Source organism: Ylistrum balloti, unplaced genomic scaffold (genome assembly GCF_031769215.1).
Source record: "Ylistrum balloti isolate Yb309-2 unplaced genomic scaffold, AGI_CSIRO_Ybal_v1 Utg370274, whole genome shotgun sequence".
Taxonomy (NCBI): domain Eukaryota; kingdom Metazoa; phylum Mollusca; class Bivalvia; order Pectinida; family Pectinidae; genus Ylistrum; species Ylistrum balloti.
This window is the reverse complement of record NW_026782212.1, coordinates 138,352-164,996: the sequence shown is the minus strand read 5'-3', so window position 1 is coordinate 164,996 and position 26,645 is coordinate 138,352. Positions and strand designations below refer to the sequence as shown.

At 36.2% G+C, this 26,645-nt stretch overlaps 1 protein-coding gene across 2 annotated transcripts; it reads left to right on the top strand.

The window, feature by feature from the left end:
* The first annotated feature begins 9,508 nt into the window (after positions 1–9,508).
* On the top strand, positions 9,509–14,723 carry LOC132552723 (uncharacterized). 2 transcript variants are annotated; one of them, XM_060216916.1, is made up of 2 exons: positions 9,509–9,664; positions 13,922–14,723. In XM_060216916.1, exons 1-2 carry the CDS (start codon positions 9,649–9,651, stop codon positions 14,506–14,508), a joined length of 603 nt encoding a protein of 200 aa, XP_060072899.1. In that variant the 5' UTR covers positions 9,509–9,648; the 3' UTR covers positions 14,509–14,723. The 2 variants fall into 2 exon arrangements, with proteins under 2 accessions (XP_060072899.1, XP_060072900.1); XM_060216917.1 differs by lacking the exon at positions 9,509–9,664 and adding an exon at positions 11,586–11,769.
* Positions 14,724–26,645: the final 11,922 nt, after the last annotated feature.

The following is a 26,645-nucleotide window of genomic DNA, read 5'->3' as shown; positions in this document are numbered from 1 at the left end:
GTACAATCCAGCTGTTCGTCTTTTTACTAATTCAGAAAGGTGATAATATCATAAAGTGAAATATATCAACATTTTATCATTTTTAAGATTTATCATCGGCGTCTCGTTAACTTCAGTTATTATTGAATAGCTTATATCAATAAAACCCCTGTCATAATTCCCATTACAAACAAAATATTAGAAGTCATAAATTGACTGAAAAATAGAAAAAATATGATTTGCGTTTAAACAATCGAGATTGAGGTATTGTCGTAGAAACACGTGCATAATAAAGTCGTTTGTAAAAATAGATATTTTATAGCAAACACACATCAAAGTGTTCTTTGGGGACACGATAGAAAACTTTTGAGATATTTAAAAATGTTTAATAATTTAAAATATTATTTTTGTGCAATGAATCCTCGTAACTTAATTGTTTTTTGCAATGTTGCTGAATTTTAATCAAAAAATTATTCTGACTGTATAAAAACAACGTAATCCTGCCTTGTAAAGTATATGATATCTAACAGGATATAAACGTAGTAGTGGTGACATATGGCGCCAAACGTGCGAGGGGTGTTGGTTGGATGATAAGCTCGCCCATTGGAGGTGCTCACCTGATATTTTGCATACAGGTGCGAGTACAGTTTTGATATGCTAAGTACACACACACAAACCCACACACTGTCTTACTTCAAGATTTGCACATATTTCCTACTATCATGTACGTGGCATGGGTCAGCATATTATAATCAGTACAGGCTGTATCAAATAACAAGGAGGTGGTCTTTCTGTCCTGCATAATACCTAGAACCAGTGTGTATTTGCAATTAACGTGTAACTTCTGTATTCGGATATAACAATATCTATTGTTAGTCATAACAGTTTCTACAGAAAATGATCAGTGTTATTATGATAATCGATCCATGTTTCTCTGAACTAGGTATATAAGGTGACAGGTAAACTGTTGTGAAATTGTCCAGGTAAGAAAAACGGGAGGGTCTGGAAGGTGAGTCGCCCTTACGGCAGGTGGCTCGTTCCTACATCTGTAAGGACGAGTGCTCTGATTGGACGAGGTGTACACAGCTATACACTATAACAAAAATCCCGTGTCATTAGGTCGCTGTACGGCCTTCTAATAAATCAGAATTATTATTTACCTGGCGTAACGTAACTGGTCTGACAACACTGTCGTGTAAACAAGAGAAAAGCAGAACGACAAGAAAGGGTGGACGACACTACAGAGATTAATTGAAATATAATGATGGCCAATTAATGGCCACCGAAGTGAAAAAACGACAGATCAATTACTGGTATAAAAACAACAGATCGTTTTACATGAATGGAGAAGACGGCACTCCGCTTTTTGAAGGAATATACCATCATAACTTTAAAAAATTATGTTTTTTAAATTTATTTTTCTTTTGTCAGTTTTATAAATAGTATTTACAAATTATGACATACTTCAATAAGGTGTGCAGTTATGCTTTCTATTAAAAGACCGTCTATGTCACTTATTATAACATGGTAGCAAACTAGAACCAAAAAGAAAAATATTGATATTGTAAGTAATGAATATATACACTATTTGAAATCTAGAAATGATTCTATATCTATCAGAATTTTTTCTACTGGAATTATAATCATCAGCGGTGGAGATATCCCATAATCTCTTTAGATTGTGAATGTGTCAACAGGTAAGGTGTCATCATGTCGTGACGTTGCTGTTCCTGAAATATGAAAGCCTTGTCAGCTTAAGAAAATGCTACCCTGTGCCAATAGCATCATATAGGGTATCATTTACATGACAATGAATAAAACGATTGTTTGGTCCTATTCAAAATAACGAAGAGACAAAAAATATGTAATGGTATATTTCTTAAATGTGTTTGGGACGTGGTATTTATTTTAAAGCTAAATAGGTTTTACTTTGGCTGTTAGTGAAGTAGGAGTGTGTCAGCTCGAGTGAAGGCAGGACGCCTAACGCGTGTCGTTCACACTACACTGAATCTTATGTCCGTATACCACACATAGGGGATTCCTTTACTGTATAAAGTCAACAAAACCGGCTACCCGCCGCCTCTACCCTCTCCACTGGGGACAGTTACTGGGTACGCAGGGAGCATCTGTCGTTGTGTGAACTTTGCCCGGAGGGTCAGTGATCGGACGAGACTTTACACTTCAGTGCGTCTAAAGCAAAATATAAATACAGAAATAGGGTTTGATTAACGATGTACGTTGCCCCATGACTTATCCCTCTACCGTCTTGAATGATAAACATATCGTCCACAAAAGGCCGTTACAGTGGACGTAAAACCCGTTAAATAAATAAATAAATAAATAAACATGACAAAGACGAGCGTATAAAGCCTTCAGCAGTACTACAGAAAGGATTTATTTCTCAAAACTGCTTGAACTGATATCTAGTATTAAGATTATCACTAAGATAAATATTTATAACAATGTACGCAAATATTCTAGACAGAATCAATAGTAACCTCAATTTTAAGTTGGACGTACTCGCTAAAGTTACAACAAAAGCCGTGTTTGTTGATTTTATAAGTTCTTATTGCTAAGGTCTCGGCCCCCCGAGAATTTTGTATTGAAAAGTAATTATCAAAATACACAACAACATATAGGTAAAGAAACATCAAAATGAATTCTACAGCGTTGCTGATATGAAACTAAATAACTGGTCATAATGCTACAGGTAACATTAAATGCATCAAACTGTCTGTTTTCCGCGAAATACAGTCACGTCCTCAATGTGTCGATTTAACCACCAATATTAGACCATTGTTTAAAGTAGAAATGGCGATGACATTTCACACTAACTCAGTCGGTTAGCTTAGGTACACAACAACTGTTTTCCTAAACATAGAAATATAGGAACGGTTTACAAATAACAAGAAGGAGAAATACCACCTTGTCGACATAATCATAATCTAAATTCAAATTGGATGAAACGAGGGCAAAATCTAAATAATGGGAAGACTTACACGGACACTTCTAAAACTTACACGGGGATACCTATGTGTTCCGGAAGAGTAAGCGTCTTCTACTTTCCAACGACGACAACTGTCATGTTGTAAATCTTGTCAATCCAAGTAAGTAATGTCGCGTTATCAGATGAGAACATGGCAAACAACACCGGAACCAACAGGCAAACTTACCAGCATCCAACATGTCCAGCTTCATATCACACGAAGAAATCGAAATTTCTTTATAATCTTTATAATTTCTTTGACGACCATGAAACTTGCATCTTCATCAGTTGAAAACTTCTTACACGAACGTTGTGATAATGGAAGCTTCTCATTGAATATAGAATCAACCGAGACAAGAAAGCACCAAAGGTTAAGGACGCAGGGGTTTAGTATCCAGAAATGGAAAATTCACAATAGAAAAAATTTAAATTATCACGCTTATCTTACAGCTTAGTGGAAAGCTATTACTGGTACAAAAAAAACCTTATCAACAGTATCTAAATGGTTAATATATTTATGATAAATAACTTCGAAGTATTTTGACGAAATGTTTTCATTCAAAATGTCACTCTTTTATAAGACCGATCAATTAAAAGTATTATTTATCATAAACTATAATTGATGAATAAAGCATTTTGTACATTTGTTGAATTCAAATATTTTCTTACGCTCGCCGGGTAGAAAGAATGAAACTAAACCAGTACAAGTTGTCTGTTTTATCTGCTAAATCTGTATTCACTCTGTAATCTGTTAGCATTTGGGTATCATCCGCAGATCCGTTTATCTATCATTTTTATTGATGATGAACAAATAAAATCTCTTTAACGCCCAGTCCTACAGCTTCGTCCGTGTCAAAAATTGGCAACATTACTGGTGTTAAATAAGATATCTTGTCTGTATATTATAATCTTACTCTTTAATTTTCTATGTGATTATTTCATTGTTTTCATGTTACAGTAAATATTATCCATATATCTCTTCTGTAGAGTTCCGCCAATGTATCATGCTAGGAAATCATTTCTCACCAAGTAGACAAGAAAATATTCAACATAGAGATCTATCTAACTTATTCTATATATAGAACCTTCTTTTTACGTCGCTTCCAGGTAAAAACGAAAAAATTTAAATACCAAAATATTTTCTTTGTTTCAAAACGGCAACTTGATTGATATTACGTATGGTTGTTGTTTTGCTGTTACCTTGTTCTCATTTGAGACTACCTGGGTTCGTCTAGATTTACATGGCATTTCTATTACGTAATGTAGAAGTAAAGAAGACTACATCAGGCTTGTAAATGGATTTTCTGGCGTGTTCAAAAATACTTGCCATTCCTATTAAATGTTAATCTGTTAGTTTCATTTTTCATTCTAGGATGTTTTGTTTGAGTTCCGTTTTCTCATGATGTGCATGGTCACGATTTATCCAAAAATAATAAACACAAAACGATATATTGCTGATGTATGAAATACCATCCCCAATACACTGTAGTTATTCCATTAACACTGGAAAACATAGAATAACGAATAAAAAGGTTAATCTTGTATGATATAATAGATTGAAAGTAATCGGTAAAATCTTACATACTTTAAAGGAAACATTCTTCTTGTCAGTTCGTACCACTGCATCTGTATTTAGATATTTCCTGGATGAGGCTCGGTCAATCAAAGACCTAACTCTTGATAAACAAGTCCTTTGGTCACGTAGTAGACGTTCTCTTTAACAAGTAATTTCGATTTACACAAACGTTGGACACAAAAGTGCAAACTCGGAAAATAGTCCTCAATATTTTTCAATCATAAAACAGTTGATTGCATTTGTCGATTATTTCTTTTCTTTTTTAAGTTGTGGTTTAGTTTAAAGACAACAATTATAGTACAATCGCACTGAAACGTAACGCTTATTTATATTAATTTGTTTTTCTTCAATTATATTGGGCGTTCGTGAGATGTAACGATATTAATGAACATTGTGTATTTATGTAAAAAATACTCAAATATCAATTTAGATATAGAAAATTAGATATAATTTAATTTACTATATAGATATAGCAGAGACATATATGTAATAGTAGTGGAGAATGCGGGTGATGTCGATGAATCAGAAGACATTTATCCTTTTGAAATACATGGTCATGTTCTCCTTGTACCTTTTTCTGCGATTTCCGTGGAAACCTTTCTTTTGTTCCTTTTTTGCCCTCTTTCATCAATGTTTGATTTTAATTTCTCTAACTTGTTGACATTTTCTCTTGTTTCAGCTTTCTAAATATATTAAGAAACGATATTTTGATATCAAAATTTGTATAGGAATAAATATTAAAACATCTGTTATTTTTCAGTGCTCGTCGTTTGAAAGCCACTATTCCATGGATGTGACGTCGGCCGTGGTACAGAGTGAACTGTTGTCAGATACTTATTACACCGACACTCAAGGTACGTATTAACGACTCGTTGCGAACACGTGATCTCACAGTAAGCGATAGTCTCATATCACAATTACATATATATTGTGCACAAGTTGTGAATAAAAAGTAAAAGGGGAAAACTATATCCTTAAACGAGTTAAGCTTTGTTTTATACTTTTATGTAGACGTACGATGTTAGATTTGGCGGCATATGTCTGTCCGAGTTCCGTCGGCATTGTCAGCATAGCCTGGTTTGAGTATGCAACATTTAAAACATAGACAGGTTTTTCTGGTTTTGTTTCAGTTTGATGAAACAAACCTGATTTAGCTTTTCTCTGATATACAATTGAAAAATGACTGGGTCTAAGGGCATGGACATTACTTTAAAGAGGAAAAATCCAGCATTTCCTCGATTTAAAAAATAATTAATTAACAGTGATTTTGGTAAACCATCATCCGGTCGGACGCCATTGAACACAAAGATCCGTAATTTTCGCGTTTTCCGCTAATAGGGCAATTTCTGATATATCCCCTCCAATTCCTATTGAACCATTTAGTTACTATCTATACATATATAGAGAAATCGTGTATTCCTCATCACAAACACTGTATTTTTTTTTGTGAAGCCTTAAATCACACACTGTCTAACAATACGTGAGATCAATATACGACAGATTCATTATTGTTTCGTTGTACTCAATATTCGCAGTAAAATCCTCTTTAGACAAATTTTTATGGACATCATGGTCTGCAATTTCAGTGGCTATTTTCTCACAATTGTATTTTCGTCATAGAATTGTTTACAATTTTCCTAGAAATGAACTTACCCTCATTATATTTAGTATTTATAGTTTACATAATCCTTACATTTTATTGACATTCGGAGACTTATATTGATATACTGACATAGTTTTGTTCTTAATATTGGATATGAGAAAAATGTTGTTTTTTTTTTTTTTTGTTATTATTTTTGTGATTAAACAAGTGATGATATTTGTCTGCTGTTTCATCTTTGTTGCACCATACACACTTCATCAGAATGGATATCTATCTATCGCCAATCACTTTTAAGTGATTACCATATTACCGCCAACTCTAAATATTTTTTTCGTATATTTTCTTTAGCAGAATTTAGACACTTTGAGGAAAATACATTCGTACATCATATAATTGACTCGATACTTTACCATATTTTGTTTGTGCCGAAACAAAACCACTCTACTTAAACGTAAATCGTCCCGATGCTAAATATACCATATAATTTTACAATATATATCGACTTTAGTTTAGAACTCTTATTATAAGTTAGAAATTATGTGTCTCCAGAAGAGTGATATTTCACATTCCCATATCTCTGGCGTATATAACAGGTGAAATCTTTGTATCAGAAAGTCAAGACTGTAGATCTGGTGATATGCTAATATTTCTTATTTTTCCTTATATCGTTAATAATAAATTTTGTACTTAGTCAATTTCTTCTTCGCTTTACCAAAGTATCCAGTTTTATTGACCAAAAACTCAAGTTATGAATAAGAATTAAAAAACAAGAAGTTACACTTTCTACTTTGTAAAACATAAATCTACTTTAGATGTGTCGTGTCGAGAAGATCCTGGAAATTTCTACATGTCACACTGTCGTGTCTCAACGTAATACCATTTAATAGGTTCCTACTTAATGTCTGTGGTAAATGTGTAACTCGTTTAAAAGAACATTATCTTGACAGATGACATTTCGGTACATACCTGTACACTAATTGAACAGTGACCATCTAATCGGAATCAATTATCGATAAGAACGGATAAGTATGGGGCTGTCATTGTATTGTGGTTTGGTGTTACGTCATCATGCTGGCCGTTCCTGCACTTGTTCTTCCTGGCAGATTTGACACTAATCTACCTAGACATACGAGTGACGAGTGACCATTCTACTTACCTGGTTTCACCTGTTCAGAAATGCCCAGCCTCTAAACGCCACCTGCCTTGACTAACCCCTACAGGTACATCACACCTCTTGGTGCCAAATCTGTCAGGAACTCCAAACATGTTCAGGAAGGTGTGATAATGTCAGGCCAGGTCAAATGTGCCTATTAAATACTATTTTGGGGGACATGTGTGAAAATCCAGCAATAGATTTGACCGATTCCTTGTAACCGTGTGTTGGTGAACGATTAATCTCCAGCAATAGATTTGACAGATTCCTTGTAACCGTGTGTTACGGTTACAAGGAATCGGTCAAATCATATATTCACATTTCAAGAGAGATTATAGTCTTTAAATTGGCGAATGAGTTATAACAATCTGGAGGTCATAACACTGTAATGTAACAATATCTACAATAAAACCTGGAAAGTAGAGCTTCTTATAACGTAGATAAAGTAATGAATTCTAGTTTCAATACGTATAGTGTACGGAATGCAGTTTATAGAGACTATAAATATATATAAATTTCTTCATTGTTATGTTTTGTTGACAAGGAGAATGTACACATTTACTTACCTGTAATTAGTGGGCAGTGAAATATCTAAAAATGTTACATACTAGGAGTTTATTTCCAATATTTGTACTAGTGATATTTATACAGGAAAGTAAATCTTGCTATCACAGTGACAATTTGTATAGAAAAAAAGTTTTTTCATGAATATGAACTTTTAACTACCGTCATTTCCGGTGTGATGTACAGGTGCGTCACGGTAGGTATACCCCTAGTTCCAGCTTGTTAATGCTGATCGTGCTAAATCTTTAGGTGACAGGGCACGTTTACATTAATCGTAATGCACCGAGAATCAGCTGACATGCTCTGTTGGCCTCGTAATTGTGTGTATCCACCTAAACACAGTGAAGTATAATAAAAAATGTCGTTTGAAGTGCTTTAATCCAGTTTCCATTCAAACGATACCTTGTTTCCTCGGCTGAAATTATAAATCAGAAGTCAAGATGTGCCATATATATTGAATACTATCTTTTTCATCTTTGTGTGGGGAGTTCATTTGCTAGGCGAATAAGTACAGATCAGGCTCGGCAATATTCATGAAAGTACTGACGATGTGAATGTTGAATCGTTTGGACAGCTAAAACACTACCGATGTGAGAGTTGAACTACGTTTTCATTCAAAAGCATAAAAAGGCCTATATAATATACTTTGATATTAAAATACATAACAGATAGAGTTAAGTATAGGACTAAATGAAAAACTTAAATAACCTCGATGGAAAATATGACTTTTTAAAACGTTCAATACAAATAATGATTCATGGTTTTGTTTTTTTCATCCTTCACCGAGATTATGAAATTGTGTTGATGCTATTTAAAATCATAGGTGTGCCTTAAACACAGATATTTGTTTTAAAATCGCTTCTCTAATAGAGATGAGAAATTTTGTCATTCAGGTGGTATATGTTGACTGGAAAATACAATGTATGACTTCTTAGTGTAGTAATAGCAACTGGCAGCATAAGAGATAGTGTAGTTAACATAGAAAGTTAAAAAAAAACTAAAAAAACTTAATAGCTTTTCCGGGACTGGTGTCCAGAAAAACGTTCTGTTAATTCATTACGAACGACGGTATTATCGCACAGACGTGTTAATTTCAAAATGGTACCTAATTACTTGGAGATGTTTTGAGCAATCTACAATTGCATTTATTACATTTTTAAAGTGCATGAAAAACACAGCATATTTTCTAATCAATAATTAAAGAGAGCTGCTCAATTAGTATTGTCGTAGTAACTAGTATAGTATCTTAATCCAGTTTTCTTGTCGTTGAGCGTCACTTTTCCAATGCATCTCGTAATGGCACTGACGACATCAGGGTCGTGAGCGAGGTGTCCAATATTGATCACGATTTCGATTTTAATTTGGGCGGTATCGATTAGCCGCTTGGGAACTGACGCCCCCGGCCGGGCTTCCTGGGAGACGGTATTTGCAAATTAGGGGCTATTATCACGGGAAAGGGGACAGACATTCCAGCACACACGTGTGACTACTCACACACACCGTCAGCTGTGCAGCAGGCCCCTTTCCATACGGCCTTTGTTGTAAGCCGCCGGTTTTTGTATGCGATAGTAGACAGATGTGTACACACGTTGAAAGGGCAGTGTGTAGCTGAGACGTTGAGTGAAGTAGAGAGGCGAACAGCTGGTCCCCAGGACTATTGTATAGTAGTACGGGAAAACTACATGTGTTCATGTTTACAGTTCTCTGACTACTGAACAGTTGTATACTATATAGCCGCACGGATTTACACAGCATCGCAGAAAATAACATACGTTGAGAGTTTTAGGATGAAATTTTCTCCAGGTTCGTATACATTTTGATAATGAACATCTATGTTTACCTAGAAAGGCGGATGTTATCATTTTTTCTCTGATGTATCTTCTGATAACATTCAAATGACTTATCATTTCGATCGTTTTTGGTTTCTTTTACAAATTCATGAATGTAACTTTAAACATACGAGTATTAATGCACTTCAGTGTTCCAAAATAGACTTTTATAGAAATAGAGACCAAATGACCCCATGTCATATTTCGTCAGGAATATGTACGATTTCTCGTACATTGAAATTTATCACAGATACGCTGTGTTACTGCCAGGCTATGAATTAACTAGTTAAAAACTTACAAAAATTATGTACAACTATTCTATATGATATCGTCACATACTTAGCTATATAAAAACAGCTACCTCGCATTTTTCTGTTTTATCATAACAATGTGATGTCACGGATTCTTGTTAGCGAGATGTCTTTGGTATATCTCGGCTGGACACATATATATTTGCAGCTTTCTAAACATCCCTTCACGTATATGTTAGATAGTAATCTGTATCGTGATCACAGATCGAGGTCGAGCTTGATTTGTGTGACGTTTCCAGTCCGACATGACCTCGTGATCAGTTCCCAGTTAATACATGCAATGGGGAAATAACGAGGAAAGGTTAGGCTGATTTTTGATCGCATGTCTATTGAACATTGTCGTCAATAAATCATTGAAATAGGTCACTGATATAGGATTCTACAGGTCTAGTAAATAATCACCGTCTGGGTATTCACAAAGTTTCTAGATTTCACGAATGTTTTAAAAGTGACTAGTGACTGTCAATATCATTAACACGTTATCAATGAAACTTTACAACTACATACAAATGAATGTTTTACTTTTGATCAACTTGCAATCATCGGAGATTTACATATTAGTTCATTTATAAAGAGAATACAACACCCATTTTATAGACAGTGTCCGAGACCTCTTCAGTGTGGAAAGCAATCCAAGTCCGGATGAAGTTTAGTAAGAAGTTTGCATCTAATCAACTCTTTTTTTATTTTAAAACATACTTTTCTTCATTTTTTTGTAATGATAGATTTTCCCGTTCTTTTGTGTACTACATTGCAAAAAAGGAGAATGACAATTGTTTATAGCTGTTCAATTTTAATCAATATTTCTTTATAATGGTATGTGTGACTATAGACATTGTATTATCCTTATCTCCTGGAAGCCTGCTACAATGTATTGTCTGTTCAGCAACCACACGCGTATATTGTAGTCACTTTCTACCTGCTCAGCTATATGTAGCTACGTAAGACATATAACGGGCACCGACTTCTGTATAATACCACAGCCTGAACATCTGTTGCCTCATCTAGACAATTATAGGTTATACCTGGGCTTTTCTTCACAGGTACATTTTGTTCTGAACAGCAACGAGCGAGCGCACGCTCGATTTTTAGCAGACAATCACGGTATACTGAAAAGACCATTTAAATCCCCGATATTTGTTTTTTTTCTTCTCCCACACGACCCATTCCTCTATATTTCAGCTGTTGCAGTTCGTGATCGATTAAGAGATATTGATAAAATGGGGTTAGATTGTGTTTATGGTTTGTTGTTAAATATCACAATCACCCTGAAACAATACACATGCCGTTATACGACCGGTGACGTCGTTCACTCTAGCCGACAGGCAACACGATCGAAGGACGTTCTGACGATTATCAATATAGTTGTTGCGTCCTTAACAGAAAAATGAAGGGAAAAAAATCAATCACCTTGCTTTTTTCTACCATTGATATGTACTGGGTAATTGGTCGATACCAGCGTGCCAGCCTGCTTGATCTGGAAGCTGCCGTCATCAGCAGCCCTAGCCCTGGCATATATGATGAGTAGCTTTAGGTTTATGGGAACCAGATGTGAACGCCAGTAGCGTCAGCTGTGGGTCCATTCATACAGCATTCTCCCTCCCGTCCCCCAGGCCTTCCATAACAGCACACGTGTGGGAGTTCCGAAGCTAAATTCATCGGGATATGTGCTCATTTGTGCTAAACTTTGGGAAGATATTTCGTGACTGTTTTGAAAGCAGTGAAGATTTAAATTGAATCTGTGCTCAGAACCAACGTGTAATTTGAGGTATGTGTTATGTAGCTGTATGTTAGAGACTCTGGTAACGAGACAAGATCAGCGTTATTAACAGCCCCGTTACTGCCATTAAGGGATAGTTACACTGATGCTGGAATGTTGTGTTTGTGGGAAATAAAACCAGCTAGTGCTCTGACGGATTAGTGACTGTTCCTCGTGAAGTCAGAAGTTGTGGCAACAGAGAGACGGAAGTCTTGGAACATTAAGTTTTTGATATGGTATCACAATATAATATAATAGATGTTATGATAACGTAGTATTACATCACACGACTGACGATGCTGTATACGATTCTGTTGTAGTCACACCGTAATTATTGTATTTTGTACTATACAGTAAACGACAGTTGACTAATATATAGATAGATAATCTATATGGCTGGCAACTGCTGGTATTAATCCTAGATTACGATCCTGTGATTGTTGCATGTCGCGTCTCCACCCTCTGGTAGATCTCTGTTTGTTATTGTTCAGGGTGAGCTCTTCTTGAGTTGGCTTTCGGTGACACTATTGTAATGACCCATATCCGGTCAGTGTCTCTGACCTCTGAAGTTATCCCTGACTGACCGCGACCTCGTTAAACCTTACTTGCTTTTCACTTGTCATTCTTATTTGAACGTTTCTCATTGTCCGGAGACGTAATGTATACTTCGAATCGGACGCGACAATGGACAGTTTAACGTGGGCGTCAGTGGATTGTAAACCCGAAAATGATGCCTTGTGTGTGTGAATATGTATACAAAACCATCCCATTGTGGTATATACGTTATATTGTCCGAGCAACGGGCGAACATCTGCTTTAAACCAAAAGCGTATTTGTGAAGCCAATTGTAAACATCAAGGTCGACAGTCTCTCTGGCGCACCCACCGTCAGAGAGAAAGGGCCACATAGTGTAAGAACAGACACTTTAACCATACAGTTTACGTGAGATTCATCGAGACCAAATAATTAAAATGGTAGTGTAATCGTTGACTACTTCGAAACCATTGTCATATATAACGAAGGAATTTGTAGAAGTTAACGGTTGCAATTTGAAAACTGTAGCACATTTCTTCTATTTTGCTTTCTGAAACTGTATCACATGTCATTATGATAAGAAATCGAACAGTCACAAGCTGGAAATAATTCTATAACGCACAGCCTCACAAGCAGTAAAGAGGATCTATGTAGTGTCTTGTAAATAGTTGTATAACGCTTACCCTAGTCGGCTTATGACGCACCAAGGAGACCTTTATACACCTGATTCGTGTTTTATGCAATTAATTGGCATTGATAGTCCAACACTGGCGTTATGTAATGCCAAGTTAAAATTGTACCGTAAATCTTTAGCTTGCATAAAGAAACTTGTGAGGGCTATCCACAATACCAGTGTATATATTTAACGTTTGAAGTTACTGGATTGAAGTGGGATAAATAAGCCACAAAGTTAATATCCTTCAGTTTCCATTTATTGCAGCTATTCAGGAAATCACACCCTGTAAACGTTAGAACATTTTGCACCCGTTGGGGTCACCGTATAATGCTTGGTATACATTGGTATTTAACATCGTAAACGTTTCGATCTTGTCTATAAGTTTGAAGGACTATGCAGAAATATCTAAACACACATCAAAGAGACTGTTTAATTCGTTATGTACGTTCTCTATCGCATGTTCCGCTATCGATGTTTTCATAAAAAGGAAAACTTGAACAGATGTTAATTGCTTCTTCTAGATTTTGACTTTGCATTTGATTTATGATATTATACTCTAAAAAGTTTTTTCGGTTTTAAATGACGGGAGTGTCGACAGAATCTGATTTCCGGTTCTGCAAGGTTAGAACCCGGATACAAACGTACCGGGTCATATTCAGCTGCAATGTGTGGTTACGTTTTCTTATCTAGATGGAGTAAAACACTCGAAAACTGAACAGCTTTTCAATCAAATACCGGAGGTACTTTGAATTTTGTAGAAGTAATTTTAGCTGATTCTGTTATACGGATACAATGTAGCTAGTGGAATTTGGGATGTTTTTATTAATTCAAGAAGGATTCGGATGGTAGCGAGGATCCGCTCATACATTTAAATGTATATTACCAGTTATACTAGAATGATTATGTTGCTACCATCTTATTTAAATTGACCATCTTTTTGTGTCTTTGCAGTTGAGGTTATGCCAACAGAAACGATGACGTCACACGGAGGTCATGACCCCATGTCGATGATGGGTATCCCGCATCCTGCAATGATTGGATTACCATACAACCAGGCGAGCATGGTGCTGGCCGGGTACAGAGACTGCGCTGCTCAGGCCATCAGCTACCTGGTGGAAGTGGAACACATGTCTATAGACGATCCCTTTGTGGTAGGATTACGCAATCATCTTCAGGACTATCAGAAATCTCCGGACTTTGGGCAACTTTTACGTCATCAATTTGACGACGCCATGACGTCACCATCACAACACGAACATTCATTAGACGATTCTGGTATTTCGGAAAGTGACAATAGCATTGAACACACGCATTTGACATCATTACAGACAGCAGATATAACGCAATTTGTGTCCAACGGAAGTACAGACAACCGTAGTATAGATATAGGCAACGGGGAGTCGTTAAACCTCCATGCTTTACAAAACAGTAGTCCAGCTATTTCAGCACTAGCGCAAGAACTTTTGTACCTTCTAGAGGAAGAGGAAGCGGAGGTAATGTCGGACTCTGAACCTGAGGAGGATGTCATAGAACAGTGAACATTTTTTGTAGGAGAGTGTTTGTGAGCGTGTTGTAGTACATGAAGTTGTAGTGTAGTCGTTATGTAGCCATGCAAAACGGCACATAGAACCGATAGTCGGTCACGTGCATCCTGGAAACCACATGTATTTGTACAAACTTGATTATATTCTCACATTCTGAAGTCGTTCCTTACTTTGACTTAGTGTAGGAACGACAGATTTGACTATCATCGCAGACTCTGGGACTCTGGATAAATGAGGGTTATCGTGAGCCATATTTCCACTGTTTCTATCTATCCTCTCGTTCTAATGCCGCTCCAAATGTGTGTTGTATATGTTTGAGCCCGCTGTATATTGGTAGAGGAAGCTGTCTGATCCTACTGTATATTGGTAGAGAAAGGTGTCTGATCCTACTGTACATTGGTAGAGAAAGGTGTCTGATCCTACTGTATATTGGTAGAGAAAGGTGTCTGATCCTACTGTACATTGGTAGAGAAAGGTGTCTGATCCTACTGTATATTGGTAGAGGAAGCTGTCTGATCCTACTGTACATTGGTAGAGGATTCTGTCTGATCCTACTGTACATTGGTAGAGGAAGATGTCTGATCCTACTGTACATTGGTAGAGAAAGGTGTCTGATCCTACTGTATATTGGTAGAGAAAGCTGTCTGATCCTACTGTATATTGGTAGAGGATTCTGTCTGATCCTACTGTACATTGGTAGAGGAAGATGTCTGATCCTACTGTACATTGGTAGAGGAAGCTGTCTGATCTTACTGTACATTGGCAGAGAAAGCTGTCTGATCCTACTGTACATTGGTAGAGAAAGCTGTCTGATCCTACTGTACATTGGTAGAGGAAGCTGTCTGATCTTACTGTACATTGGCAGAGAAAGCTGTCTGATCCTACTGTACATTGGTAGAGGATTCTGTCTGATCCTACTGTATATTGGTAGAGGAAGATATCTGATCCTACTGTATATTGGTAGAGGAAGATGTTTGATCCTACTGTATATTGGTAGAGAAAGGTGTTTGATCCTACTGTATATTGGTAGAGAAAGGTGTTTGATCCTACTGTATATTGGTAGAGAAAGGTGTTTGATCCTACTGTATATTGGTAGAGGAAGACGTCTGATCCTACTGTACATTGGTAGAGAAAGGTGTTTGATCCTACTGTATATTGGTAAATGAGGATGTCCGATCCAGATTACGTTCGATACCTTATTAGGATAACGTATCTTTATATTTTAACTGGATACAATTAAGTTTAAACTTTCTTGTCTTTGACTTCGATGATAAAACATTGTGTGAAATGTTTATCTTCAGTTTCACTTAAAAGTACATGTAGGTATTAGCCATATCGTTTTACAAACTATATATTTATCTAAATCCCGAGTGTTTTCAAAGTTATATTTTTGTCATTTCGATGAAAGTTCATGTTAATTGAATATAAAATCTCTACCGTTATCTGATGAACCACGTGGTGTCCAGTACAGACAATAAATTACGCAGTGACCATCACTTAAGTCTGACATATGTAAACAAGTTATTTATTGACGGCTTTGATTTGCTTTGAAAGTAAATTAAATTTTAATGTATGTTCATGATATGGTGCTGTCTCCATTTTTATATATTTGTTGTATTTTTGTGCATAATTAATTTATACTTATCATTTTGTACATTTACATATTTGCTTAATTTCAGATTGTCTTTGTCAATATTTTGCTGTTTTAGACCTATTATGAAAAATAAACTTTTTCAAACTGAACTTTCTTAGTATCTTTTTATGTTTTGTTAATTAAACAATGGAATTTTCTGCACGATAGTTGTGTATTTTGTATCCCTGCTGACATTCCAGACAATCACGAAATTGCCCGGAAGCCATTTTGTTCTAAACTTATTTATACAAACATGCAATTGGAGAAAGATGTGTGGAGTATTTAAGGAAATAAAGCAAAAAAGGACTATTCAAATTTTACATAGCTGCCTGTAAGCAATTTTCCCAGTAAATTTGTTAAATAAGCACAAATAGGGTAAAAGAAGGATATTTACTAGAAATTAAGAACGACGATCCACTATGTCCTAGGAAATGGTAGGACAACTGAGATAGTTATATATATATATATGTCTCTTGTAAGAACAATCGTGAAATACAAGGTACTAAAATCCAGGGCCAAAAACTCAGCAGTCAAACAATAAGACATTTCTAGAAAATGTTACTGATCTGAAAATATATGCCTCACACCATCAAAATTGTAGTTTAAAATAAAAAGATTATCATCTAGTCGAAAACTGGCAAATTTCATACCGTAAATGAACACGAAGGGAAATAACTCTTGTAGATCAGAGTTATATCTGTTTGATTCATTAAGAGAGACGACACAATCTTCAAATATTTTTGTACACGGATGAAGTAACATATCCCTTCAAAACGACAAATCGGACAATCTAACATTCGGTTAATTTGCTGGGCTTATACCTAAAAAAATGAGGATAATGATTAAAGAAATGTTGATATCAATAACAGAATAATAAATGTAAATATTGACATTAATTTCTCTTTTTAGAGAGAGAAATATTCGGTCTATCGCGACATGTTCTCGACAACCGTTGAACCAGATATCTGTGATTTCCTGAACATTGGCTAATTTGAACAAATTCATTGATAAACCACAAATAATCAAACATTCATAATGGCGCACCAGCCTCTATCTGTCAATAAAACGGGCCCTGTAACATCCTAACTTGGTTTATAAAACCAAGAAAAAAATACAATTCGTTGCAAAAGTTCCACGAGTTTTAAGTATTCCATCCAAATATAACATGTCTTTAGAACAGATCGAGTACACAACTATTTTCTACAACACAGCTAGTCATGTTTCAAAAATGTCTAAAACGTATATTGTTTAACTGTACCCATTAAAACGCCCAGCAAGAATATAAAATAATATAATAAGTTGTCAAAGCTTCAGATTGAGAACTTATTGAGCTAACAATCAGCTATTTACATAGGTGTTTCGGACTATGGATGAAACAAGCTGACACAGACACCTAATGTCTCCCAGGGTTTTTTAACGTTTAAGCTGATCTTCTGTCAGATTCTACTGTAAGGCAGATGCAGACTTTCAGTCTAACAGGAAGTGAATTCCATTCGGCTTATATTTGACTTTAAATTATATGTTTACTTTGTGCAGTTGCACCTGAGATATCCTAACATGACTAAAATTCCATAACAAACTTGTTGGACAAATCTTCAGAAGAATACCATTTGTGTTGAAACAATGAAACCAATGTTTGCTGGCATATCAATGACCATATATGTCACATAATGGATATGTCACGTGTTAGTTCTCACATTCATGCTGCAATGTCTCGATGATTAACAGAGAGAGAGAGAGAGAGAGAGAGAGAGAGAGAGAGAGAGAGAGAGAGAGAGAGAGAGAGAGAGAGAGAGAGAGAGAGAGAGAGAGAGAGAGGAGAGAGAGAGAGAGAGAGAGAGAGAGAGAGAGAGAGAGAGGGAGAGAGAGAGAGAGAGAGAGAGGGGGGGGGGTGGAGGGGGTGTTAGAGGGGCAGTCGTAATGATGTAAAAAATAAATAAAACTTCACCGATTACTTTCATTTCCTATCTTTTGTGCATTAATGGAGTTGAACTGAAGATGTGTAGTTAGCGCGTACGACGTGTAAATAAAAGCAATCTGACATCTTTGCACCAAATTAACGCCTCGTTGTATAAGTTTCAGTGTTGAACATGATTTGAATATGATAATGATAGATGGTACAATTCAGATTATCACAAAGAGGTGATCAAATTAAATATTGACAAGGCTCATAACAATCCTTGACATGATCAAGAATAGATCTGAACTTAGGAGGCCCAATAATTCTATTTTTCGAATGGATGGAGTAAAGTTTAAATCAACTGGAAACATCTTACAGCTGGGAAATATTACGCCTTCCTTGTCCCACGGGGACCGATGTCTGAACACGACAGCTGTCCAGCTTTTGTCCAGACAAGTACAACGTGACCGCCTGTATTTGACACTAATCTTCAGGACAGTGGTCGACTTTGTATCGTAATTATGTCACGTGAGAAGGCACAGCGATGGAATCTCGTGGCGTCTAATTATGAAAGTTATTCTTAACTTTCTTGAGTTAAAATTACATAGAATACAGAAGTGAGTCTCTGGTTGTTATTGGAGTTTGGAACAAAGAATAATGGTAAGTTACAACATCCCATTTGGATCAGGTTTACAAAAACAAACGAATTTGATATACGCACGGAGCATGTGAGCAGATTATAGCACATTCAGAAAAAAAACATGAAGGTTACATGAAACGTAATATACAATATACAGCATAAGTAAGGTTACGTACGTGTACTTGGGGATATTTATCCAAAACCAATACATCGATCATAAGTCTCTTCCCGACTCGGGTTGGACCAGATACCTTATCCAATATTGACTTTACAGGGAAAGGAATGCTGTGTCGCTGCTTTTTTGTTGTTGTCAATTTTGGCTTACGACAGAGCAAAGATAATCTCATTAAACGTGAAAGTGTTAAAGAGAAATATACTTTGTAACTTAGTCAAAATGGCCTCAGCTTAATCTCGTCATACCTGAAGACCGAATTCTGATAGATCTTCTAAGTCAAGTCTAGACTGATCAACGATAGTATTCAATCACTTCTACATAAAGAAAATCTCTAACAATGACTTTTCTGTAAAAAAACATACAGGATTATCTGCCATGAAAGCTAGTTTTGGAGATATTTCTATGAAAATGTGAGGGGTTTACGGATAACATTTCTATTTGATACAGAAGATTTCCGTTTTCAAAATGATATGATACATATTACATTAAGTAACGTTTTATGTATATGAAATAACATTTGAACAACTATTACTTGTGCCTATTGGCGTGAATGGTCATTTGGGTAGCCACAACTAGCAACTGTCTGTGGTATTTGGACGATATTTCCAAATTTCCATTGATTAGCAAATATAATATGAACAGAATAAATACTCAGGAAGGAAATTGTGTAAGGCAAATAATTAAAAACTCCAAGTATCATTTAGAAATAAATCATTAACGAGGTGTTGTACATCCTGTATTAAAAGCGGCCTCGGTGAAACCGACCTCATGTCGATCGCAGAATGTATAATAATTACATTCTAATGTACACAGAGATATCGATGGAAGGCTTCAGACATTGTTATGAATAAGCTGTAGTGCGCACTCAGTCCGGTTACTAACAGAGGCTTTTTTGTTTAAACATGTGTTGTTCAGACAAATAAACATTCAACTGATGTTGATATTCAGTCAACAAAATGGGCTTTAGTACCTATTATGTATAACAAAATACAAAAATCAATTTGTGTCAATTTCAAGAACCTTGTAAATTTTAGGACCAGTAAGTTTCGGTCGAATATGCGTTGGTACAGGATCTTAGTCGAACCCGCATACTTGGCATAAGACAAAATGGCGAGGATATTGTTACTTTTCCTTTTTGCGGCTACAGTTATAGAATGTAAGTAATCTGTTGACATTTTTACAAATTCCATTCAGATTTCTTTATAATAACTTCAGGTTCACGATTAAGATTAATATTGTGATAAGATATTATAAAGGGTTTTAAATGACTTTTCATTTCTTGTTTTTAATTTTATGAACATTGGCCAGTGCAAAGTTAAGTTTCTACGCGAGTTTCATAAAACCTCATATCAGATGAAAACACATATTAAGATAATTGTTATTTGTAATTAATCATAAAATGAAAAAAAAATCGGGTTTTACAATCAGACGTGGTATGGGGAGTTATCATGACGTGGTATAGGGAGTTATCATGACGTGGTACAGAGAGTTATCATGCCGTGGTACAGAGAGTTATCATGACGTGGTACAGAGAGTTATCATGCCGTGGTATAGGGAGTTATCACGATGTGGTATGGGGAGTTATCATGATGTGGTATAGGGAGTTATCATGCCGTGGTATAGGGAGTTATCATGACGTGGTACAGAGAGTTATCATGCCGTGGTATAGGGAGTTATCATGACGTGGTACAGAGAGTTATCATGACGTGGTATGGGGAGTTATCATGACGTGGTACAGAGAGTTATCATGCCGTGGTATAGGAAGTTATCATGACGTGGTATAGGGAGTTATCATGACGTGGTACAGAGAGTTATCATGCCGTGGTATAGGGAGTTATCATGACGTGGTACAGAGAGTTATCATGCCGTGGTATAGGGAGTTATCACGATGTGGTATGGGGAGTTATCATGATGTGGTATGGGGAGTTATCATGACGTGGTACAGAGAGTTATCATGCCGTGGTATAGGGAGTTATCACGATGTGGTATGGGGAGTTATCATGACGTGGTACAGAGAGTTATCATGCCGTGGTATAGGGAGTTATCATGATGTGGTATGGGGAGTTATCATGCCGTGGTATAGGGAGTTATCATGATGTGGTATGGGGAGTTATCACGATGTGGTATGGGGAGTTATCATGATGTGGTATGGGGAGTTATCATGACGTGGTACAGAGAGTTATCATGACGTGGTACAGAGAGTTATCATGCCGTGGTATAGGGAGTTATCATGATGTGGTATGGGGAGTTATCATGCCGTGGTATAGGGAGTTATCATGATGTGGTATGGGGAGTTATCATGACGTGGTATGGGGAGTTATCATGACGTGGTATGGGAAGTTATCATGACGTGGTATGGGAAGTTATCATGACGTGGTATGGGGAGTTATCATGACGTGGTATGGGGAGTTATCATGATGTGGTATGGGGAGTTATCATGATGTGGTATGGGGAGTTATCATGACGTGGTACAGAGAGTTATCATGATGTGGTATAGGGAGTTATCATGACGTGGTATGGGGAGTTATCATGATGTGGTATGGGGAGTTATCATGACGTGGTACAGAGAGTTATCATGCCGTGGTATAGGGAGTTATCATGACGTGGTATGGGGAGTTATCAAGACGTGGTATAGGGAGTAATCATGACTTGGTATAGGGAGTTATCATGACGTGGTATGGGGAGTTATCAAGACGTGGTATAAGGAGTTATCATGACGTGGTTTAGGGAGTAATCATGACTTGTGATGTAGAGAATACATGGTCAGTGTCTTAGAATAAACGCTATATTTCTACAATGGTGGAGATGAAAAAAGTGGCTCGCCAAAGACTTCCTGCTTTTGTCTATCTACACCTTCACCAAAATGCAGCTTATATTTTAAGACATTGACCATGTATTCTGTTTATTAAGTCTTTGTTACCAGACGAATTGCGCCTAATGACGCACGTCAAAATGATTGCTCCACGCGAAATATAGTTCCAAACGATGGATAATAAAAGCAATTTTAAGCATTTCCGTCAATAAACTTGTTTGTCACAACAAACAACATCGCTTATTTGAACAATTATTTACATTTTGAAATGAAATATTTAAGTGAACCAAAAACTAATCTGTAGAATTAATGCACATGCTAAAACACGCCTGTTTCATATCACTACCGAATACAGTTAATCACCTTCTGACCCAGACTGCTTACACATTTGCAAATCCGATCACTGATATTGAATTATTCTAAAAACCAGATATTTTCACGATGACAAGTACCATAAGATTTATATCGTAAGAAAACTTATCACCGATTATAGATTTAAAGCCGTGGGACATAACGAGTAATAAGATTTATAAGACGTTAAATCTCGTTATTTAAGATATCTCTCTTCACTCATTCCATCTACAAACTCCATTAAGATGTCTCCCACTAGTAAAATAAAGACGTTAAAAAAGAACGGGAAATATTAGCGTGCTCTTTGACGCCAGATAGTTTGATATTAAGTTCGACGACAAGGTAACGCCATTTTGAATACGTTGCTTTTGGGTTGTATTCTACCATTTTATACTGCATTCTGAACAGAATCGATTAAAAAAGTTAATATCTACCAAATCAGAAATACACACGGAATTATTTCATGGAAATCAACTTATTCAACCTATGCGCCTCATTTAGTAAGAACAGCAAAATCGGCGAATCTCAACGCAGTTACTATAAAGCATCGCTCTGGTTGGTCAAAAGCACGACAGTTTTAACCATCACTGGAGAAGGGGGCTGACATTAGCAGCGGATTCGTATTGGAGATTGGAGATTTTTTTAGATCTATTTTTTGTTTTTTTGAAAGACTTACCTCTAATGATTATCATTATGATCATGTTAATCATTTCAGTCATAAAATTTATACCAGCATCAATATGGGGTTTCTAATTACACATTCGCTGCAGCAGCGGATTGGAGATTTGAATAACGTCACTTGATCTAACAGATTATCATGACGTCATATAGCGACATACCATTAACTGTTCAAGCGGCCCAAGTTTAATGCCAAGACCTCCGTTACTATTGATAGATGGTATGTATTCATTGGCTGTAGTATCATGTCGAGGAAGGAGTGACTGTAGTGATTTAAAATGTTCACAAGACATACATTTCCCCCCTAAACAGGAATACTAATATTTGCATATCAAATGAAGACCATACATCGAATACTTGCTTTACATTACAAGAGACACCAGGACAAACCATCGCCAAAAAATATTTCTCTAATTTATGTCTGTACATTTACATTTGCTAGACAAGCAGACGGATAAATTGTAGTATGTATATATATATACATGTACATGGTATGTTTATTATCACTTTTTATTTACAGTTAACAGTGTTCTCGGTCAGATGAAATCTTGCGATTGTTCATGCTCTAACTTGGAGAATGCTTTGGAAAACGACCCTGTTTTGAAAGCAAAGATGGAGAAATTAGCAAAGGAGATGACAGTGGATGCGAAGAATACCAGTGCGCACATGCGCTCTCTAACGTCGGCTCAGGACGACCGTCCGTCGGCCCAAGTAGCTGGATATGTCGGCATCACCATACTGTGCCTTGTGTTTGGACTGCTTCTATTCTTCGACGGCATAGGTATCGCTGCTCATGGGTTATTTACAAATCAGCCACAGTAAATCTATAGTTCCAATGGCATAAAATAGTGGCATGCATTGTGGCATGTTTGTTGTACATTAAAAAAACCCAAATACATGTACATGTAGCTGGTTCCTGACAATTCTAACCTGTCCGTTTCTGTTCCTGAACTTATCTAAGTGATTTTACAAACTGAGGGCCATCGACGACTTTACTTTGCCTTTATGACAGATACGAAACATGAGATCGGATTTATTAACTTAATATTATTCCAATGTAAGAATTTAATTAGAACAAATGTGTTTGATTAAGTGACACTGTGATCTGGGGGAGGTATTGAGTCTAGAATTGTCGCTGGACAGTACTGAATTACTCTCTACCAGAGAAAAAAAAGTCAAAGTATGTTTACGACGATTTACACAGTTTCTACTCACATTTTCAATAATACACACTAAAGGTAGTTTTCCTGAGAATCATTAATATTACTTTCTATTTCCTAGTCATGTATATGTGTAGTGTATATCTGACAGATTAAATACTTTCTGAATGTGTTAACCGTTGTGTTGATGTACTAGAAAGTTAACGGACAGCTGTGTTCGGAAACCCCATCTACAATATTGGAAGTTATTAGATTTGATATCTTCGCGTGTTCTTGTTTAATCTTTGCAATCGCTCTGGATAGTTCATGTATGTATAAAAATGCACTTTTACGACGAGCTGTGAGCAGAATTATTCAAATATATAAATATATTCTATTTGCATCCATTGCTGTTGTTTGTTCGGTAGCTGACGATTCCATCGAAATATAGAGAGATGAGTTTTCTCGAAGTCTTTTTTGAAACAGAATTAAGATTAATTCTCTTTGGATACACAGTTCAGAAACAGAACAATGTGAATAGATATGATCTGCATAAGAACAGGATCAACAAGATGTGTCGGCAGAGGTATTGTATATTATTTCGAACCTCGTTATCTCGAACTCGGCGGGACCATGGGAAAAACTTCGAGATGACGGGAGTATTCAAGTGTATTTAGTTCTCATGTTTTGTGTAAAATTAAGCAGAGATCGACGAAATGCTTCTTATTAATACACGTGGACTAAAGGTTATCATCGTGATTATCATCAGGTGCTGGGGCTCACTAAATGTAACCAAAGACATGAAGTGTGAATATCGCCAATTGAGTATGACGGTACCCTATTTCCACGCATCTTTGCAAACTATATAAGTAATGTAATAAACAGAATCTTGCATGATTTTCCATTTTATCATCCCCAAAATGGCAAATTTCTAGAGTTCTCAATTTCTGCTCTTTGATACATAGAGACACTATACGTAATTGCGTTATGAGGAGATGCAGGTCCAGATTTGATATGGTTTTGGTCAATCTATTTTTGGAGATTTTTTCTGTGTTTGATACAGGTATGAAATTGAACTTAGTCGTATTGTTGGTATCCATAGAACCTGGCCAATCATACACAAAGTAATAAAAACATCCATACTTCTCACTGCGGGGCCATTAAAAAAAATCCTAAAGTTCTCAGTAACAAGGACAGCACGTCAAGTACCTCTGGCAGTGCTGCATTGTCCAAGTATGTGTTAAAATATACTTGTTTGTTTGTTTGAACCCCTTGGCATTTCTCTATTCGAATCGCCGTCGAGAGAAATATTCAGCAAAGGACTGTAGTGTAAAGTGAAACACAACTTTCTGCAGCACCTTTTTTTATTAGTGATGGATCGGTTTCCACCTCTATTTTCCAGATATATATATGTGGGTCGTATAGGTAAAGATGTTTAATTATTTTTATTTGGAATATGGTTATTGTTATAATCTACCGGTTTTGTTTTAATTACTTTTGTCACGTTGGTATTCGCACTTTTAGTTTAAGAGTTACATGTACAATGTTTATGGCCAATCATTGCAGCAAATACGATTGGTTAATCTGAACAATAAAGAGATACAATCGTTGTGGTCTTATCTTTGTGGATATCTGCAAATATGTCTGCTTTTAGTTCACAAACAAAACGATTCCAGCTTTTTAAGATGTTCCTCAAATTCAGCGGCAAATCTTGCAAACATTTCATCTAATTGTGCAGATTTCCTTGGTATGTGCGTGCACATTAACGCTAATTTTTCATATTCACATCAATATTATCTTTTCAGTTTTAAAAATCAACTATAATGGAACACTTGTGAGCCTATTTCTAATGTTTACTGGCTTTCCCAGCGAGATTTTAGGAATCAGAGGAATTTTATTGTTCAAAATTAGCAGATATTATATTATATCTCATGGAGAAATGAACAAGAAAGGCATTCATTTCCCTTTTGATAATTATCCGGCAGGATTTTTTCACGATTAACCACGAAGATGGTGGCGTTCCACCTGCTGGCCTCCGTGTACAAGCGAAGGGCGATAACTCAAACTGACTTACGTGTTTATTCGTAAATCATACTTATCACCTTCCACAAAATAAATTTTAAACTATTTGAAATAAAATAAATGATTCGTTATTTCTGTTGGCGAGTTACACATGAATATTGTAACCGTCATAGGGTACCGCATCATGTGTAAACTGAACAGGTCGTCAACATGCCTTTCGAAAGGCTACAAGGGTTCTGATGTCTCTAACTAATTTTAACGGAATATATCTTTTGTTTTTCATAAAGATTGGTACTTACATTCTATACGGAAAAGTGTCTAAAATGTTTGGGTTTTTTTCACCCAAAATAAGATCAGGAAAAAGAAATATTGCTAAGTGAATTAACTTTGAAGTAGAATATTAAAACATCTACCAACATTTAAGGTAAGTAGAAAACCCAAACAGGAACTAGAAAACTCCGGAGTTGCGTTTGGAACTCTCCTACTTTGAAAACGCTTTCAGATTTGGACCAATATTTAGACGAAATAATCAACATTATTAGGGCAAGTGCAACTGTCAGTATATGTGTAACATAGGAGCCAGAAAACAAGCTTCAGTAGAAAACATGAATATTCCTTACACCTTAACCATGTACACTCAGTTACCATCAACTTCGGTTCAATATTACATGAATTTCGATGTTAGTTTGTGCCTGTCGAATATATGATGATGTTCAACATTTCTGTCATAATCTTCGCTGCAGAAAATTGCACATTAACTCAAATGGACTTTAATGAAATT